Raw genomic sequence first — 20,496 nt, 5'->3', positions numbered from 1 at the left:
TCTACCTAAATCACTCTTCTACTTGTTTAGCATCCTAATGGACGCCATGGTCCTTTAGCAAACTTCAAACGTCAATAAACTAAAATAGCGACCTCTACTTAGTACGCTTATAAAGCATTACAAACATTACAAATAAATGGAAATTCAAACGATCACAATGCGTAACATAACGTGTTGTAGTGATCACCTGGAAATTTAAAATGCTTCGTAAAGCGATTGGTTTACTGATTAGACACGTTGATACAAGAAGAGAAGGATTAATTCCAAAAGTTAAAATTAAAATTCGATGAGCATTATCACTTAGATTTCGCCTGATAAACGCGAAGTCGCTTGCGGTCGCTGGGACAAATACCACATACAACCAAAAACAGCTAACACAAGCTGCCATGTATTGTATTATGATGGCTCGTATTCAATCCACCGCGGTTAAACCCAAAACATAGAATGAAGGATTATGTCTGATAAAAACAAGGTAGCTTGAGGCCGAGGCGCTACAACTAATACCAGTACTGTTAAATTGATCTTGTATCCAGACAAACTTATCGAAATTTTCATTTTGGAACTATTTCTCAAACCAGATAGTTCAGCTGTAGTAAATGATTTGGTTTGCTGATTAGACACGTTGATACAAGAAGAGAGGGATTAATTCCAAAAGATAAAATTAAAATGCGATGTGCATTATCACTTAGATTTCACCTGATAAAGCAGAAGTCGCTTGCGGCCGAGGCGCTGGAGCAAATACCATACACTCAAAAACAGCTAACACAAGCTACCATGTATTCTGTTATGATGGCTCGTATTCAATAATACATATTTATTGACTGAGAGAAAACTACAATAATAAAAACAAAACTAAATATTATAACATTGGCAACAATAATAAAAATTAAAAGGAATTACAGAATAAATTCTGAACCAAAAAGGGTCGAGTCAGTCTTACCATTGTTTTTATCGATCCTTTTTAACGAGAGAAAAACAAATAGTGAATGTGTAATGAATAAAAAAAATCAAATGAAATACAAAGCCAAAAACTAGGTATTATTGAAAAGAAAAAACAAAATAATTGTTGTTTATGACAACTCTGCTCATTCAAAAACTTAATTTCATTTGGGATTGAATTATAAACACTAGACACAACATAAGAGTAGGATCTTTTAAAAATTTCTAAACGATGTTTAGGTATCGTTAAAGTATGTCTGTGTCTAATGTTTAGGTTGTGGACATCGGTTCTAAACGTAATTTTATTATAAAGATAAGGACGAGATTAACATAAACATGCAGAATGTACCCCAAAGTATACGATATTCTCTCGTACCTTCTTATGCCAAATATGAAACGAAGACACGCATTTTGAACCCGCTGAATTCGGCGAATATCATCAGCATCGATACATGAATTGTAAAGTGCATCCCCAAAATTGAAAACAGAGAGCACTAGTGCTTCACATAAGTGAGCTCTAAGTCGGCGGTGTAGCATATGTCGATTGCTTCAAAGTGGATGATGCCGAGTTAACAAGCCTACTAATATGTTGTTTGAACTTCAGACGAGAGTCCATAATAACACCAAGATTGCGAGTTTCAGAGGAAGTTGGTAATCTAGCGCCTTGCAGAACCAGATGAAAATTGTTTGACAAAGGTAAGTCATCCATCAATCTATCACCGCTGGGCCCAAAAATAACCACTGAGAATTTGGAAGGGTTAACCGTTAGACTGAGCCGAGAAGCATAAACTGCTAAATTGTCCAAGTCAGTATTTATCCTATCCACTGCGATATTCACTTCATCAGATTTAAAGCTATAATATATTTGAGTATCGTCAGCGTACATATGATAATCACAATATTTTAAGCAGGAGCAAAGCTGAAACGTATAAATCAGGTACAATAAAGGCCCAAGAACAGAACCCTGAGGTACACCCGACACAACATTCAAAAAAGCTGAGTATGAACCATCATGGGTCACGCACTGAAATCAACTACAGAGTTAACATTTGAGCAAAGAGATGGCTGAATCAGATAATCCTATATAATGTAAAATCGAAAACAAAGTTTCGTGATGTAACGTCTCGAACGCTTTTGAAAAGTCCAATAAGACAAGTGCAGTGAGACATCCATCGTCTACTTTCCTCAATAAGTCGTCAGTGACATCCAGAAGTGCAGTGATGCAATTGAAGCCAGAGCGGAACCCAGACTGTTTAGGTGGAAAGATATTATTTTCAGTGACATAAGCTCTTAACCTCGCGGTAATAAGCTTTTCTAAGATTTTTGATAGAATGGGTAAAATACTGATGGGCCTAATATCTTTCAAACCTGAAGGGTTTTTTATTTTTTGGGATAGGCATTATCAAAACAATCTTCCATTGGTCAGGAAACACGGAAAATTCCAAACAGAAATTCATGACGTAACATAGGTAAGAAAGAATTGTTGGACAACATAGTACTAGCATTTTTTTACTAATTTTATCGTTACCAATTAAGTCAGTTTTAATGGATATTATTAACTGAGCAATCTCCTCTTCCGATGTCAAGACAACACTTAGAGGTGTAGTGACAGACAACATTCGATGATTGTTATAGAAATCCTGCAAATCACGATCACCCGAGGAATTAACCTGTGTCGATTGAAAATAACAAAGTGTCCGAAATGTTTGGACGTCTGATAGGAGTAACACCCAGGGATTTAATAGAACTCCATAATTTACGAGAATCGTTTCCAGCAAATAAAACCTCTGTTGAACCCAAAACATAGAATGAAGGATTATGTCTGATAAAGACAAGGTAGCTGGAGACCGAGGCACTGCAACTAATACTGGTTTTGTTAAATTGATCTTGTATCCAAACAAACTTATCGAAATGTTCGTTTTAAAACTATTTCTCAAACCAGAGTTAAGCTGTCGTAAATGCTTATTCTTTTTTAATTTTTATTTAAAAGTTCAATAAAATTGTAAAAGTATGTTACAAATCACAAAGAAATCAAACATTTTAAAGTATTTGATGTGCATTACACATCAAGTCACATTCGAAAATCTTTTTACAGTTTTTTATGACAGATTTTACAACGCGATTGCTTTTCTTGTCTAAGGAGGAAATGATTCTAAGCATCACAACGTAACACAATTTTATTGTTCCGGTTTCACAAATGTTTCCATACTCAAGATTATATTGAAGTGGGACCGATATGGACTAAATTTAGCTAAAACATCTCTCTACCTACTACAATACATACTGATGGTCTAAAACCTAATAGTTAATACCTATTTTTATTTTTGCATCCAGTTACGGTTCATAACCATAGCAAATTGGTTTGTCTTTAATGAATAAATCATATATTCGTCAATTTTTCAAGGTTTTCAAAATTTTAAAACTTTAAAAGTTCTTGTTCAGCTTATCAAACAAAGGTCTAACTTTACCAAATCTTGTCGTTCTTGTCGAGGTTGTCCTACAGCAATGTTTTTTAGAACAAATTCAAATTTATCTCTTGATAAGGAGTTTGCAACAAGCTTATTATCACATTGCACAAGAAGTTTCCCAAAACTTGCACTTCTTAGGCATTAGTACGTATCTATGGAGAAAAAAAATACCAAAAGAGGATTTCATTTCCGTGTGTTTTGTTACTTTTTTTAATACGTACTGATTACTTTGCTGAAATATTTGCACAAGTAACTGTTTCTAACTAGTTTTAACTGAGTCTAAATGATCGCTCTCTTCCTCCTCCTATCCTTCGTTTTCATGGTTTTCTAAATTTATGATTTCCGCATTGACTCGGAGTTGGATTTCCGGTAAATTTCCCATCGTCGTAATCTCCTTCTCTTCCAAATTGTATTACGACTATATTTGTTTCATTCAAGATTGATATTTCCTCAAGACTATCTTTCATATTACGTAAAGGTCATGCAATGTAAAGCCACTAAAATAAAACATACATTTAGCCACCCGTATGTATCTACATTACTTAAAAAAGGACCCTGTAGTTTTTCATGCACTGTGCGCTCACCAGTTAAAATTTTAATGGGAGATTTATCAGATCCTGTCGCTTTACACATTTTTATATACAAATAATCCATAGTTGTCATTTTGAGAGCAATCTAAAAATCGTTATGAATCCATCAAATAGTGTATAAACACTACAATAACTGTCACAATACATTAAAATGATTTTATAAAAGTCACCTCATTCACCACACATTTTAACACCTCATTCAGTGTAGGGCTCAGATACTGAGAAGTTTATTGAAAGACTTAGTATTAGTAGCTGGTCTGTTATGGAGGGATATATCAAGGACATTACTGAGATAAAGAAGAAAAAAGAGAAATATATTTCGAATACGAGGATAAAAGAGGAATCGGATCTTGCCAAATCCCTATCCAGAGTATCATTGGTAAGGTTTCTTCAGGTCAAAAATTAATCTGTTGATTTCTCTCACTATGTACTCTTAATATATACTCAATAAATAAGTAACAATATACTCAAGGATACAAGTCATTATATTAATCTGGAGATGACAAAAGAGGAGGGAAGTTTTATTTTAGTAGAACGTATGAAAAAGAAATAGATTGAAGACTTTTCTAGTTTCAGAAGGTAGAAATATGCAGGGATATTTTACCTAATTCAGAAAAGGTTGTGAAGTTCTGTTAGTATCGTAACTTTAGTCTTGTTTAACCGTTCTTCAAAATCCGTTTTATACCGTGTTTCTTTTCAAATTCCTAAGTAGGATTCTTCATGCTGTTTAATTTCTTCCACTTGCATCTTTCCAAATTTTGTACAATTTAGAATTTCGGATTTTCTTTCCACAATTTTTTCGAATATTTTGACATCAGATGACTAATTTTTGAACGTTACTTTACACAATCGAACAATATCATGTTCATAAGGCTCTTTGAAGCCCTTACTAGAAGAGTAAATACCAAACGTTGGATTCAAACATAATCAGCCTATTATCGTTACATATGGCAGTCGTTGTGGAGGTCAACAGTATATGTGAACATAAAATTCATTTACATGAAATTCTGTGTGTATGACATCTTTGTTACCAATAATAGTTCGGTGACATACAATCTGTGTAGCCTTCTAACCAGAGAGCTAAACGTCTATGGCACATTATATGAAAGATTTTGCATTTGGTAGTATACTCATGTCTTGACACTTTGATTTCACTTCGTGGCACAGACTATCACGACTACTGGGCACTTAACCTGTTGTTAAGTAAAACCTTTCTTGGTTATTTTAGCAGATGGAAACATACAAATGGTTGAATAGGTGTGAATAGGTGTGCTGATTATGAATATATGAATATTCATATCATATGTATTATTGAATCCATTCTATTGAATCCTCTTGGTTACAACAGCTGATAACAAGAATACTATGCACATAATCTAACGGCACTGTGATGCATCGATGGGTTGGCGAAGAACTAGTAGAAGCGAAGGTGCTGGGTTTTTTCATTGGTCACACGGTTTGATCAGTTGAAAGTTAAATTAAGCCAAGATGTGAATGATAAAGTACAAACATAAGATTTTTAAAGATGTGGCTAAATATTTAATCCATTAGGTATTCTCAGACTATTCACCATCAGAGTCAAAACGTTTCCTCAATTAATTTGGGAAGAAAATTTGAAATATGCTTCATACACATCAAGATTTCATTTCAATCTTGTAGCCGAGGAATCTATATCAATGAACTATAGTGTCTTAAAGAATGGCATGATTAAGAACATTGAATACTTTGCTGAAATTAAACAGAATAAATGCGATAATTTATCCCTTCTCAATTGCCAAAAGAATATTGTCAGTTATCTTCAATAATATAGAACATCAGTCATGTTCTCGGCAAATCCCAGAGTGAGTAAACGATAATGTATCGATTGCTGTAATAAATAATGATAGCTAACCGGTCAAATCGTCGGTGTCAAATCTTGGTTTATCACACTTCGATATATATTTAATTAGCCTTCCTCTTGTAATCGGGAGAGATTATCCACGAATTCAAGAATTCATTTATTTGTATCGAAGTTTCTAATATTTCTGCCCATCTTTTATTATCTAGGTATCTTACGCAATATATCTAAATTATATGCGTTCAAATTATCATCCAAATCTATATAATCTATCACCTCCTCGAATTTTCTCTTCGAGAACATTTCATACTTTTTTAATCATTCTTTACAATCATCACCAAAACTAAAGATCTCCAATATATACATCGAATAGACGTAAGGTCAATAGATACTGTTGTCAATAGATCCTGACTGGTAGATCAAGATAGACTTTAGTTTACACCAGTAGGGAATGTTATAGATTCAACACGAACTTTTATGAACACAACATAAACTAAGTATTGATTGTATGTAAGTATTTCATACATACAATTGAAGATGTCTTAATATAGCTTAGATTAGAAATGCTGTTCGATTTATTAATTCTTTTCTTCTCCAGTTCTGTCAAGAACTTATCCACATTCACGAATTTGCCAATATAGTAGAATTCATAATGTTCAGATACTCTTTTATAACCATATAATTATCCTTTTTTCATTTTCCTTTTCTATTATTAAATATTTCTTCTTCTATCATTGATTCTGATTTCTTTTTAATCTTTTTCACGTAACCGCCACATAAAAAATCATTTACATTTAAAGATATATTCTTTGGAATATTACTTTTAAAACACTTTATATATTACATAATTTGATAAGTACTAATATATTGTTATTAGCTATATTAATGGAAGCAGCACATCTCCTTTAGTAATTTATGGCCCAGAAGGTTGTGGAAAATCAACTTTAATGGCCAGAATAGCTCAATGTTTAACACAATGGTTACCAGAAGCATTTTTGATATTAAGATTCATTGGAATCAGCGCACAATCAAGCACAGTAGAACAATTGCTTAGTTCAATCACAAATCAGTGTTCGATATTAACATATGGTCACAAGTGCTATTGTTCACATGTAAGTATATTTACATTAAAAATTCTTTTTAATAACCTTGAATTTTCTTAGAATATTAAATCTTATCAAGAATCTTTATTAAACGCACTTACAACCAGTGGAATTCAAAGACCAATGGTAATTATTCTCGATGGAATCGACCAAGTAAAATCTTTTAGTTCGAAAACGATTGAATGGTTACCAACAAAATTACCTGATAACGTTAAGTTAATTTTATCCATTACGGAAGACTGCCAGATTCAAAGCGAAATTGCTAAAGTGGTTGACAGTGAATCGTTTATTAAAATGCCTCTGCTGGGCGAGACTGAAGCAAAGGGTATCCTTTTGTCCAGCGTTATGCAGTACAACCATAGCGTCAATTCGAAAATACAAGATTGCGTTTTAACGTCCGTTCAGGAATGTACTTTGCCTTTATACTCGAAAGTTTTGGCGTGGCAAACTTCTTGGTGGGCCGATAAGGAACACGATATTATTCCGAAAGGAAACGTCGACAACCAATTGGCTTTAATGCTTGAAGAACTCGAAGCTATTTTAGGTGTAATACAAGTCCAACACGCGTTGGCTATTATTACTTGCACGAAACATGGTATTACTGATAGTGAAATGATTGATTTACTTGCTTTTGATGAAAATTTTCATAGCAACACAACATACGGTAATATTTAATATATCATTATTTTTAAATTTAATAATTAAAAAAAATTATATTAGTGTCTTGGGCACCAGCTTGTTTAACTTGGTCTAGATTAAATAAACATTTAGCACCGTTTTTACAATGGACTTTAACTGGAGGAGTTCTTGGGGTCCAATGGAGAGATAACATGGTTCTTCAAGCTGTTAGTTCAAGATACAAAAAGCATTCTTCTTGGGCAAATCAATTGCTCCTCGATTATTATACAGTGAGTAATGTAATTGATTCTTAATTTTTGATAACTTTTGTATCATTTTTAAGGGGAAGTGGTATAAAAATCAACCACAAAATTTAATAGCTAGGATAACATCTCAAGACACATTATTAGGAAAATGGTAAATTAAAATGAAATCTTTTTTTTTTAATTGTTAATTTATTGTTTTAATTTAGTTATAATAGAAGAAAACTGGATGAATTACCTTACCATTATTTTCAACTTCATCAAAATAAATTTGAAGAATCACCATATCTACTTGATATTTCTTGGATATACGATAAAGTGTGCGGTTCGAATTGTTATCAAGTATTGGAAGATTTTTATTTGAGCGATGAGTTTACGAAAAACGATGAGTTTGCTAAGTTATTAAGAGATTTTCTCGAAACGCACTCTGCGATACTCAATTACGATGGTAGACAATTTTACGGATATCTTTACAGTTACATTACCGAAAAGAAATTGGAATTAAATGCAGATCTTGATCCTAGAATCTCCGATGTGTGTCGATTATCATATAATCCTCCAGTTTTATCCTTAGTTCCTATTAGTTGTAATAAGCTTACCGAAGAAGCAGCTTCTGATAATGCAAAGTCCGTCTTCAATGACATTCATTTTAACGTAATTACTAGATTACCCAACACTGATAATTTTATTGTTAGTATATCATCGCATAATGAAGAAATTGTAGTTTGGGATGTTAAAAAGTAATTATTTCGAAAATTTTAAATTATTATTTTTAATTTTTTCATTTTAGACCTGAAAGAGTGCGAACACTCAAAGGAATTAGCCATCCAACAAATTTAATTCCAATAGATCAACATAAATGTGTAGTTTTATGTAGAAGAGAACTGAGAATATACGATCTCGATTCGGGAACTTTTGTAACAAAATTAAAAGGTGTTATGAACCAAAAAATGCCATACTTTGGTTTGCATGATTCGAGCCATCTGGTCGCTTTAAGCAGAAACAGAATGTACGTGAATCTTATGAATTTGGATACTGGTGATTGCGTTACCACTTTCAAGGCAGGCGAAGATCGATTCTTAAATTCCCTGCTGGTTTCAGGGGATGGAAGGTAATAACTCATTAATATTTAATATAACCATATACTTTTAGAATACTAGCTATAAACATAATTTTTGTTATAAAGCGTTTGCTTTTGCAAGCTCTGTGTAGTTCTTTTTCACACATCGCAAGCAAATAAGAATCATTTGGTGTTGCCTCTTTATGCTAAAATATTCTCACGAAGAACTATAATGCAGATATAACAGAGTAATAAAATATTACAGAAACAACAGCAATTTTTCAACGGCAGTTTTCGATTTAAAAACAAATTAAAAGATATACGAAATAGATAAAACGCCGGATAGCTGTCTTTAACAAAAACTTTTTGCACTCAAATATTAATAACTCCATGATCAGTGTTAAATTACACTGTAACGTCTAAGGTATCAAATATGAAACTTGCAATTTGAACACTTATCTTTATAATTGTTTTTATAAATCCCTGATTTTAATGTAACGCTACGTTAAACTTGTTTTTTTCAAATCGGTTTGCGATTAACTCTGTATCGGTAACTGTTACCATATAAACTGATATGTTTGAAGCCGAAAATTTTCAAGATTTTGCTTTTTGTAGGGTATATCCCAGAAATCTAATTGACAATAAGTAATACATCAAAAAACTATGAATTGTATCCAATTGGTCATAGTGGTCACAGACTTATGTATACAGGGTCATCCACGACGACCGTCCATTAGAACTTTACAGGGTTCTGGCCAATACAAAAATTTGAAAATTCAGATTTAAGTATTATTAATTGCGTTCTCTTCGACTAAAATATTTTCAGATTTCTAGCATTTCCGGTTATACCGGAAGTCGCCACTTACTTTATTTTTTTAAATGGAACACCCTATATATTTTTACATATTTGAATTTGTCTGTTTTCAAGGTTTATGAATAACTTTACTTTTTGCCATTTGATTCGGCCGTTCTCGAGTTATTCGAATTTTTCTAGAAAAATCTGCTCCAGCAGACATTTGTTAAAAAAATCAGAGAACACTCGATTTTTGGGATATCAATTTAGGATTCAGAACATGCGTAAACAACATGATGGAGTATGTTTTGGTGCCGAGTACGGCTGTCTAAATCGTTTGGACACTTTACTACGGCACGTTAACTTTTCGAAATTTGGAAATACCATAACTTCATTTTTTTAAATGGCACCCCCCATATTTTATTACTTAGTCGTTTTCGGTGTCTCATTTTACATCTTTTATATCCCATATGTCCTATACCTAACATTTATAGTTTGGGACATAATTAGGGTTTTTTGAGAAATGCACACATATCATATCGATATTTAACTTAGTGTGCCATGAATACCTAGTGTGACCTAGTGTATAACCATATGAACTGGCCTTTTGAAAATTTGCAGACTTCTGTGTTTGATGCCAGCTTTTTACTAAAATATTTTCAGGTTCCGGGTGCTTGCAGTTACACCGGAAGAGGTGACAATTTTCATATTTCAAATGGAACACCCTGTATTTCATTACATTTTTGAAATTTTTGTTCAATTTTAGGCCCTTGTATGTTGCAGCCAACACGTACGCGCAATTATTTGGTTGCACTCTCCATAAATTATTATCAAATTCAAATAATCCTCTTACTAAATTCCAAACGTGGCATTTCTTGAGAACAGATCACTACAAAAAGTAACCTAGTCATCACACCAACAGAAATAAAGCATAGCTTTAGCAAATCGTCACCCTAGAATTATCTTGTGATATATTCCAAAACGTCAATGTTGGGGAAACTGGACTTTACGGATTTCATTACTTTTTTATACTTTCTTTTAATTATATTATCAAAAATCTTTACTCTTTATAAAGATATATATAAAATGTAATGCAATTCGTCGTCTGTTGTATGAATTTTGAAGAAATGTACTGAAAATTTGAAATAATTGTTTTGGATTTAGAACAAATTTCGACTTTTTCTTATTTCTAGAAAAATATATTTGATATTGCACATTTTTTTATTAACTAATTAGTCTATATCCACTTGTTTTTCGAAATAAATTCGCCTAAGGAATTCTTTGATAAAAAAACAAATTATATGAAATAATTTTAATTCGAAGTAATGAAATCTATAATTATTAACAAGAATGAATAGATAAATTCATTAATAAGTAATTTTTCTAAAACAAAAGATTTATTTTTTTATATTATTTATTATTGTATTTTCTTACTTTATTCAATTATTACTGCACTTTTTTTATTTGAAAGCAGTGCATTATAAAACGCCTTTTGATCTTCATGTGGCACATATGACACAATTTCTGAAAGATGTTTTCTCTTTAGTTCCGGTATTTTAAACTCCTGATTCGCCACGGGAAGTTCTTCTGAAAAGTGATATGGAACCACTTTTATTTCATTTTTCTTTCTTGATACAAAGCGATACATTTTCGCTTTCGTAATCACCTTCAAATTTTTCTCGAAATTCGATATTATTTATATTACCTTTATTATAGATTATATGTTTTAGTCTAGTATAAGGAATAGTTTTATATAATTCAAAGCTTTTGAAATCTTTTGAAAATCGAAATAATCATTTGGCTGCATTTGAATGACTTTAAATTTTAATTTCCAAGATGAGGGAATCAATAATAGTTGACGAACTAATGAGATGGGACTCCAAATTTCTATATATGTTTCTTAATTAAACTATGTGCATTATCGATTTCTTGAATATTTCCATGTCCTGGTTCGCTGAATTTTTGTTCTATCGTCTCGAGATCCTTACTTTTTATAGAGTTTAAAAAATATTGTAAGGCGAAGGACATTATCGGATTTTAAAAATTGCAGCAGCAATATGATTCGCCCCACGACCTGCTGAAAATTCGTGCCAAAGTGCATTGTAGACTACTTTTGTGTTACTTAAATGCGCGGTTAAGTTGTAGCACGAAAGTTTTGTCTTATAATAGAAATTGGAAACATTAGCTTTTGGAAGTTAAAATGTGTTTTGTAAATCAAATGTCACAATCCCAACTTGAACATCATTAAGAAATCTTGTTCTATCTCTCTCTATATTAAAACTACGGATTTTTAATGTCAAAATCCCCAAAACAAATTGAATGGATTTAGCACAATTTTGTTATCGTATAGAGTGAGAGGATTTAGAACAAAATATGACGGACTTGGTTCATAGAACATTATAATTCTGAGTTCATATAAGGAACAACATATTTTTCAAAGTATTAACTAAATTTTGGATATAGAACAAATATTTAGTAAAAATTTGGATTTGAACCTAGATAATTTTAATGTCTGAATAGATTTAGAACAAGCTATTTTTGCTGAAATTTTCAATGTAATTTTCTTCAAAAGTACCAAAATGTGATTTAGAACAAAATAATTCTGGGCTGACGAAATGTCAAACTGTTTACTCTTTCCTTACTGATCCTCTGATAATACATAACCACAACAACATTCCCAACACAAATCTTTTTTTCCGACGCTCAAAGTAGATGATTTATAAATTATAAAAAGTAACGTTGTATAAGTACGAAGGCTTCCACGGCCGGTGTGAATTAAACTAAAATTAGAACTAAAACTAGAACTAACACTAGAAACTTTCGGGTTTCAAACACTCGAACCAGTTTCTGAAGAAGGTTGCAACATGGGATCCGAAACGTCAAACCTTTTATTAAAAGACGCACGGCAAAACCCGAAAGTTTCTAGTGTTAGTTCTAGTTTTAGTTCTAATTTTAGTTTAAGTAACGTTGTAGTTGATATTTTTGATTGAAAAATGTTATAAAACTCAGGATGTTCCATTTAAAATGTGAAAATTGTCACCTCTTCTGGTGTAATTACAAGTATCCGGAACCTAAAAATACTTTAGTTAAAAAGCTGGCATCAAACATCACAAGTCTGCAAATTTTCAAACCTCCACTTCATTCGGTTATTCACTAGGTCGCACTAGGTATTCGTGACACACTATGTTAAATATCGATATTTGTGTGCATTTTTCAATAAACCCTAATTATTTCCCAAACTATAAATGTTAGGTATAGGACATATGGGATATAAAAGATGTAAAATGAGACACGAAAGACGACTAAGTAATAAAATATGGGGGGTGCCATTTAAAGAAATGAAGTTATGGTACTTCCAAGTTTCGAAAAGGTAACGTGCCATAGTAAAGTGACCAAACGTTCTAGACAGCCATACTCGGCACCAAAACATACTCCATTATGTTGCTTAAGCATGTTCTGAATCCTAAATTGATATCTCAAAAATCGAGTGTTCTCTGATTTTTTGAACAAATGTCTGCTGGAGCTGATTTTTCTAGAAAAATTCGAATAACTCGAGAACCGCCGAATCAAATTGCAAAAAGTAAAGTCATTTATAAACCTTGAAAACAGACAAATCCAAATATGTAAAAATATACAGGATGTTTCATTTAAAAAAATAAAGTAGGTGGCGACGTCCGGTATAATCGGAAGTGTTAGATATTTGAAAATATTTTAGTCGAAGAGAACGCAATTGATAATACTTAAATCTGAATTTTCAAATTTGTATTTTGACCAGAACCCTAATAAGAAAGTTCTAATGGACGGTCGTCGTGGATGACCCTGTATATGTTAACCGGCTGTTAACCACTTTATATAAGTTTTATTAACAAAACTTTATAAATACGAAGGGTTTCACGGCCGGTGTTGATTAAATTAAAACTAGAACTAACACTAGCATATAACTATTAGTTCTAGTGATAGTCCTAGTGTTAGTTCTAGCTTTAGTTTAAATAACATAGTTATTTTCAAAAACATAATATCTGGTATTTATCTCATTATCTATTCCTGTACCCTAAACCTCGGACCACCTGGCAAACTTATTATATATTTTTTTTGCTAAGCCTAACTTATTGACTTATGCAATGTTTTGCAAAAATCTAAATGTAAAGTATAGCGATTTAATTTAATATGACAAAAACCATTATGTTGATTAGCCTTGCTTTAAGTTTATCAGATTGAAATTGAAATCTTCTACAAAGAGCAGCGAGTCTTCCACGAGCAGTAATTAATCTTGTATCAGGAGTATATATTCTTCTGAAAGCAGTATCTAGTCATCCATTAACAACATCTAGCTTTCCGCCAGCAGTATATAGTCTTTTTTTAGCGGTATGTCGTTTTCTGTAAGCAGTATTTAATTTTTTGTAAGTAACATTGCCTTTTTCAGTACTATGTCGTCTTCTGAAAGCAGTATTTGATTTTCTACCTGTAGTATAGTCTTGTACAAGCAATAAATAGTATTCTGTCAGCAGTATACAGTTTTTGCTAGCAATATGTCATCTTCTGCAAACAGTATTTAATTTTCTGTCATTATTACAGTCTTCTACAAGTAATAAGTAGTCCGCCAACAGTATCTAGTGTTTTACAGCAGTATGTCGTCTTCTGGAAACAGTATTTAGTTTTCTGCTGCGTCTAGTCATTATTATATCGTCTTCTACATGTAGTGATAAAAAAATTATTGACAATATAACCGGAAAATCTTAAATATCGAATCAGTAAAAAAATAATGATTCGATAGAACGACACAATTAGGTTTTATTAATGAAAGGGCGCCAGTGAGGTGTGGATCCTTACTGTAGCAGTTGGTGTGACGAAAAGAAAAAACATACGCGTAAATAAAGAAAAATCCTATATATAATCATGTTAAAAGTGGGACTTTAGTATAGTTTTGTAAGCAATAAATAGTTTTCTACCAGCAATATCTATTTCTTTGCCTTCTCTTTTGTCTTCTGCAAGTAGTATTTAATTTTTTGTCAGTAACATAGTCTTCACAAACCATCTGCAGTATCTAGACTTTTACCAGCAGTATACATATAATATTCTGCAAGCAGTATCTAATTTTCTGTTAGTAATATAGTTATCATAAGCAATATGTATAATGTAGTATAATAAGTATATACTACATTGTAGTATTCTACCAGCAGTAGCTAATTTTTTTCAGCAATATTTCTTCTATGCCAGTGTTCTGTATGAACGACAAATGAAAGACATACGAATTCAATTCCAGTGAGGGAATGTCACGGTTAACACGTAAATAGCCCAATAAATGAGAATGAATATTCTAATTTACGAAAAATTAAGTGTACGAAATGCTCCAAATATTAATTCAGTTTTTAATTTAATTTTTGTTAATAACAATAAATGGCCATTTATCTACTATAGTGTTCTATAAGTTATAAGTAGTGTTCTACAAACAGTATCTTGTCTTCCATTAGCAGTATCCAAGTCTCTGCCAGCACTTCCCAGCTTTCTAGCAGCATTATGCCCATAAAATTGTACAGTAAATCAAACTTATCGGAAGTTAATGTACTTTTATCTTCATAATCAACAGCAATTACCAAAGATTTTTAACTTGAAAATAATAACATTGCATAGAATATGCTAGCTTTTGTAATGCATTGCCGAAATGTTAGTGCTTGATTCCATAAGAACCCTTTGCAGATCTATTTTAAAAACCAATTATTTATCCTCATAATTTCCTATTTCGTCCCCAACATTTGTTTTTCTTTTCAAACGTCTTTTGGTACAAACAACTTCATCAATGTTTTTAGTTTTAAATCCAAGACATAGATAATTTTGAATATTCATGTTTAAAAATGCAAAATTGGAGTACTGGTACTAATTTATTTCAATTTTATCAGTTTCGTTATAACACATTGCTATATTACAACACTCTTAGGTCATTTCTATACGAAATCTTAATGGTTTCTTTAATATAACAAATGACTAAATTTTAAAAATATACAAAGGTCATCGCAGGGTTGGTTTAAATAATACGTGAGTTTAAGAAATTAAGCTAACAAAATATTTCTTTTAGAATCCTTGTTTGTGGTGATGAAACCCAGAAACCTTTTCCACTACTTGTTTGGAATCTTCAATCAAAAAAATTGCTCTACGACCTCAGAATACCTCATCACGATTTCATCACATCACTTTCAGCAATTACTTACGAAGGTATTTCAAATACGATTAAAAATTAATTTTAAATCTTACATGTATGTTTTTTATCAGGTCATTATGTTTGTTGTGTTTGTCACGAAATTGACGAACCAAATCCGAATTTTATCGTCGTTTACGATTTACAAAGTGGAACGTTATTCAAAAAATGGAAACCATCGGCAAATACGGTTTCATTAGAGATTAGCTCTCCAGGAAGTTGCGTTATCTCCGGAATAGAAGATGCTAGAATTTTAGTATGGGATCTTATTACCGGAAATTGTCGATGGTGTTTAAACGGACATATCGCGCCAGTTAATCTTTTAAGATTAGATCCAAGTGGTGCTCTTTGTTTATCAACCGATTCAGAGGGAAGAGATCGATCGATAAGGATATGGGATCTTAATAAAGGTAATATTAAGTTAATAAATAAGTAATTAAACAAACAACGATTTATTCCGTTTTAAGGAGATTTAGTGGCTGTATATACTCCAAAAAGAAATATAACCGCTTGTGAAATAACAACAAACGGTCATTACATCATTTTGGCATTAGAAGGTTCGGAAGAATTGACAGCATTAAAACTGAAAGGTTCTGGAGTGCAAGAAAGTGATGCAGAAGATGAGATTTACGGTGATAAAGAGAATACCGGAAAAGTATTCGAATTAAAAGAAAGCGATGTATGCTGACGTGAAAATTCTTAAAAATGTCTCTCAAAAAACCACATTGTACCTTTCTTTATAATCTCATAAATATTGCTGATTTATTAATGCTCCATTTCAAAGACGCTTAGCGATGACCATGTTTTCCATAATACTATAAGTGCTGGCCGCTTTTAGTATTGGAACATATCGATTCTGTTAAGTGTTTAAATTTGTATATAACTCTATTTTAAGGTTTTAATATTAAACGAAAAAGTTAAGAAAATGAAAATATTCCTCGGTGTACATTTTGAAAAAAGAAGATGTAATAACTTGTAATTGAAAGCCTCTCTTCACTTATAATAAAATTATTATCGTACTGGGATATAAAAAATTTGGGGTAAATTACAGTTTAAGATTTAGAATTTAAAAAATAAATCATTTCTCAACTTCCAGATATAAATCGGAAATCATTTGAAGACTAAAAAAAATCTTATGGAAACATTTTAAATATAAAAAATTAAAAACTAAACTGGAATTTGTCCAAAATTTCTCTTTGGTTACCTTTGAATGTTACTATTTTGTATCGTTTGTATGAGTCATGTGATAATATAACTTATATGCTACAGTATAACTTATGAATCTCAACATTAGTAGGATTATAAAACAAATTATGAGTGGTGTAAAATGGTTGACCAGAACCTTCAAACTTTCTTATAAATAATTTCTAAATGGAACAACCATTCACTAAAATGAAATGATTTTTACAAAACAATATTTAACAAATAAGATTTTTACCTTAATATCTTAAAAATCGAATCAACCATTTTTCCACGCTCTACACAAATAATAAATAAATGATATTTTCTAAAACTTCTATGTACCACTATCTACATTAAACTTAATACATTATAAATTATACATATGTACACACTACTTAAAAAAAACAAATACTACCAAAAACATATAAAATAAGATTGTTGTAGTTGAATACCGAGTAGAAAAAAAAATATATTGAGAATAATATCCGACCGCTTTTTTGTGCAAGAAATGTACCAGAACAAGAAATCCTTAAATCCGTATTTAAAAAAAATGATACATGAACACTTGGTTAATAAAGAATTTAAAAAAAAATACATAAGAAACCTTCGATATTGAGTGTTTTAACGTTTAATCTTATACATACATATACATAAATAGTGTGATAGAGTGCGTGTGGGTTTTTTGTGCGTTAATAGATCAGCACAAAAATACAAATATAAAGCCAATATTAAATATTAATTGATTAATTATTAAGGGAAGTTTTATTGTTATGAAATATATTCCCATCTGGTATGCGGAACAATATTACCTAAAGAAAAATGAATACATATTATATTTATATGTTGTGAATCTTGTGTTAAAATAAATGTACCAAGATATATTAAATTATTTTATTAATTTCCATTTAAAAATATATGCATTGTTATCAACGGTAATAAGTTAAATGAGAATTTTCCATAAAACCAAAATCCTCTAATTTTTACGAACCATATCAAAAATTAAGAAAGATGTCTCAGAAGGTATGCAACTCCTTTTTATTAGAACTCCAGGAAGTTGCCTTTCTTTTACTATTTTATACGATTTAACCAATGTATAACCACTATAACCATATGAGTTTTAAGACGGTAAAAATTTACAGCATGAAGTAGTAGAACTTTCTTTAAGTTGATATTCAGTAAAATAACATAGAAGAAATCAAATAACAAAACATGGTCTGCAACCTTACTAAACGTACTTAAGTACTGCTTTACATTTTAGTTTTGGTTATCCTGCTTCTACCGATCTCCTGGAAGTGGACGAATCGCTGGAGCCAACATGTACCTTACAAATGAAACATTAGACTTCTGAATATCATTGTGATGAATGATTTTATGGTGACATACCAGCTCTACACATTCCCAGAGCTAACATGACACCACAACTCCATCCTACTGCAACTCGGCGAAGGACAGCGAAGGATTGCTGACACAACCCAATACCCCATCAACGAGGTTCCCGTTCAATACACCACATTTTTCATTCCTTGGGAAGTAAAAGAAAAAGATACTTTATATGTTAGAAAAATCAAACGAGAAGGTGCTGGCAACGATCAGTCAACCCTGCCTACAAAACTAATTGGGCATAACCACCGGAAGAGAGTAAATACCGTCTGAACAATATCCCTGACGGAAATGCTGAGGGAAATTGATGGTATCTCAAACAAGTCACTCAAAATGCTTCTAAAAATGCATGATTCCAAATTATAAAGATAGTTAACGGCATAATAAAATGGAACCTATTCCTAGATTCGTGGAAATCTGCGATGGTGCTAACTAACAATACCAGAATCAGGAAAGGATGCAAGAAGACATAGAAAGAAAATCACGACTTCAAAGAATGAATTTGGTTTCGGCGAATGTAGAGGAGCTATACAGGAGGCAGCGAATTTCATTTGCAAAAGACGGAAATACTAAGCTTTAATAAGAAAATCACGAAAAAAAGCTTCCTAGATATCCCGAAGAGGATAGAGATGAAAAAAGAAATCACATACCTCGGAATAACATTTAACCAGAAACTAAAAGTTATGAAACTAAATAAGCTATACTTCGAGATCGTCGCACTCAGCAATAATAAAGGCAGCGATAATAGAAGCCGTAATAACGCCGTAGTTATCATATGGAAGAAAAATCTTGAAAGGTCATAAGAATAAAAGGAAATTGGACTAGTTTAGAAATAGAATTCTACGTTGTCTGCGTTCCTAATGTACTCCATAGTACATTAGGAACGCAGACATGCTGGAAGCTATAGAAGAAAGAAAGAAGAAGTTGGTGATAAGCTTCAAAAACAAAATAAACACTGATCCTCATATAGTACGAGTGGGACAAAGAAGCGTGTAAAAACGCATAATATATTACAAACAGTAGACGAGGGATGGGTTTAGTCGATTGGGGTATAACCTCAACCTGATACTACCTTGCCGATGATGACAGGGTGTGTTATGGGGGATGGATTGCGCCGAAGAAGAAACAACAGTTGTTGAATAAAACGAAATAATTTATTTACAAAATATGTACAAAAAAAAACCCTCAAAGGTTTTTTTAAGACGAAAGGGGTCGTCTTCGAATTGGCGGTTGAAGTGTTGGCTTGTTGTCGCCGTTGTTGTCGCTTCGGAGTTCGGTTGGAATTGACCGCTGATGGAAACCCGGCCGCCTTAAATAGGCGCCCTTGGGTAAAACCCTATCAACCGGGCGTTGTGGTTGGTTGGCGACCGTCCGATCCGTAGGTAGGGTTGACGACCAATGGCCAAGCAGATCGAACGGCGCTCAATTCGTACTTGGTGACAGGTGTCTGTTAGCAGATTACTAATCCCCATAGCTAACTCAGTGTGTCCATCATGGTACAATGCAGATGATGAGCCAACGTTATAGTCGAAATGATAAACGTTGTAGACGGTATAAAAAATGGAATGAAGTCATCGAACGGTCAGTCGAAAGCCAAGGTGCATTTTGGAAGATCGTAAAGATTTTGAAATCAAAGAGATCGACACACCTCCCATTCGCGGAATTCGTGGAATGGCTCTCACTATCGACTAGAAAGGGAATGTTTTCACGGAAACCATCAAACGCCAATGCAACGCGAACATCAAAGACGTCAATGTAAACCATATCCGACGCATCCATCTTAACGTATGATAACATAACGCCTGATACTGAAGGAAGATGACAGAAACGATATCGACCCAAGCACGCTCAACGAAGTAAGCAAACATCGTAAATGCGATGTTTCGGCTATGGTATTTTTCCACCACATAAAAATTCGACCGCGTAATCATATATAAAGCAGCCAAACTAATAAATAATCCTAGAGGCTTTACATGTCCGTAGCCAAGTGATTCGGTATTCGTCTTGAAATAGCAAAAGCCCAAAATATTAACGTTTATATGTATAATCGTTAAATACATTTGAAATACT

General features: G+C 32.4%; 1 protein-coding gene across 1 annotated transcript in view; it reads left to right on the top strand.

Annotated features, from left to right (window-relative positions):
• Window positions 1-17,932, top strand: part of LOC111414601 (NACHT and WD repeat domain-containing protein 2) — a 40,051-nt gene extending 22,119 nt beyond the window's left edge. Inside the window, exons 8-16 of the mRNA XM_023045993.2 lie at window positions 6,712-6,946; window positions 6,998-7,601; window positions 7,658-7,845; window positions 7,899-7,972; window positions 8,028-8,558; window positions 8,609-8,929; window positions 15,745-15,881; window positions 15,939-16,274; window positions 16,332-17,932. Coding sequence (XP_022901761.2) covers window positions 6,712-6,946; window positions 6,998-7,601; window positions 7,658-7,845; window positions 7,899-7,972; window positions 8,028-8,558; window positions 8,609-8,929; window positions 15,745-15,881; window positions 15,939-16,274; window positions 16,332-16,552 — 2,647 coding nt within the window. The 3' untranslated portion in view covers window positions 16,553-17,932. The remainder of the gene's footprint in view (window positions 1-6,711; window positions 6,947-6,997; window positions 7,602-7,657; window positions 7,846-7,898; window positions 7,973-8,027; window positions 8,559-8,608; window positions 8,930-15,744; window positions 15,882-15,938; window positions 16,275-16,331) is intronic.
• The last annotated feature ends 2,564 nt before the right edge of the window (window positions 17,933-20,496 follow it).

The sequence above is a fragment of the Onthophagus taurus genome, chromosome 7, assembly GCF_036711975.1.
Source record: "Onthophagus taurus isolate NC chromosome 7, IU_Otau_3.0, whole genome shotgun sequence".
Classification (NCBI taxonomy): Eukaryota; Metazoa; Arthropoda; class Insecta; order Coleoptera; family Scarabaeidae; genus Onthophagus; species Onthophagus taurus.
Note: the sequence above shows the minus strand (reverse complement) of the source record. Positions and strands in the feature narration are given on the sequence as shown.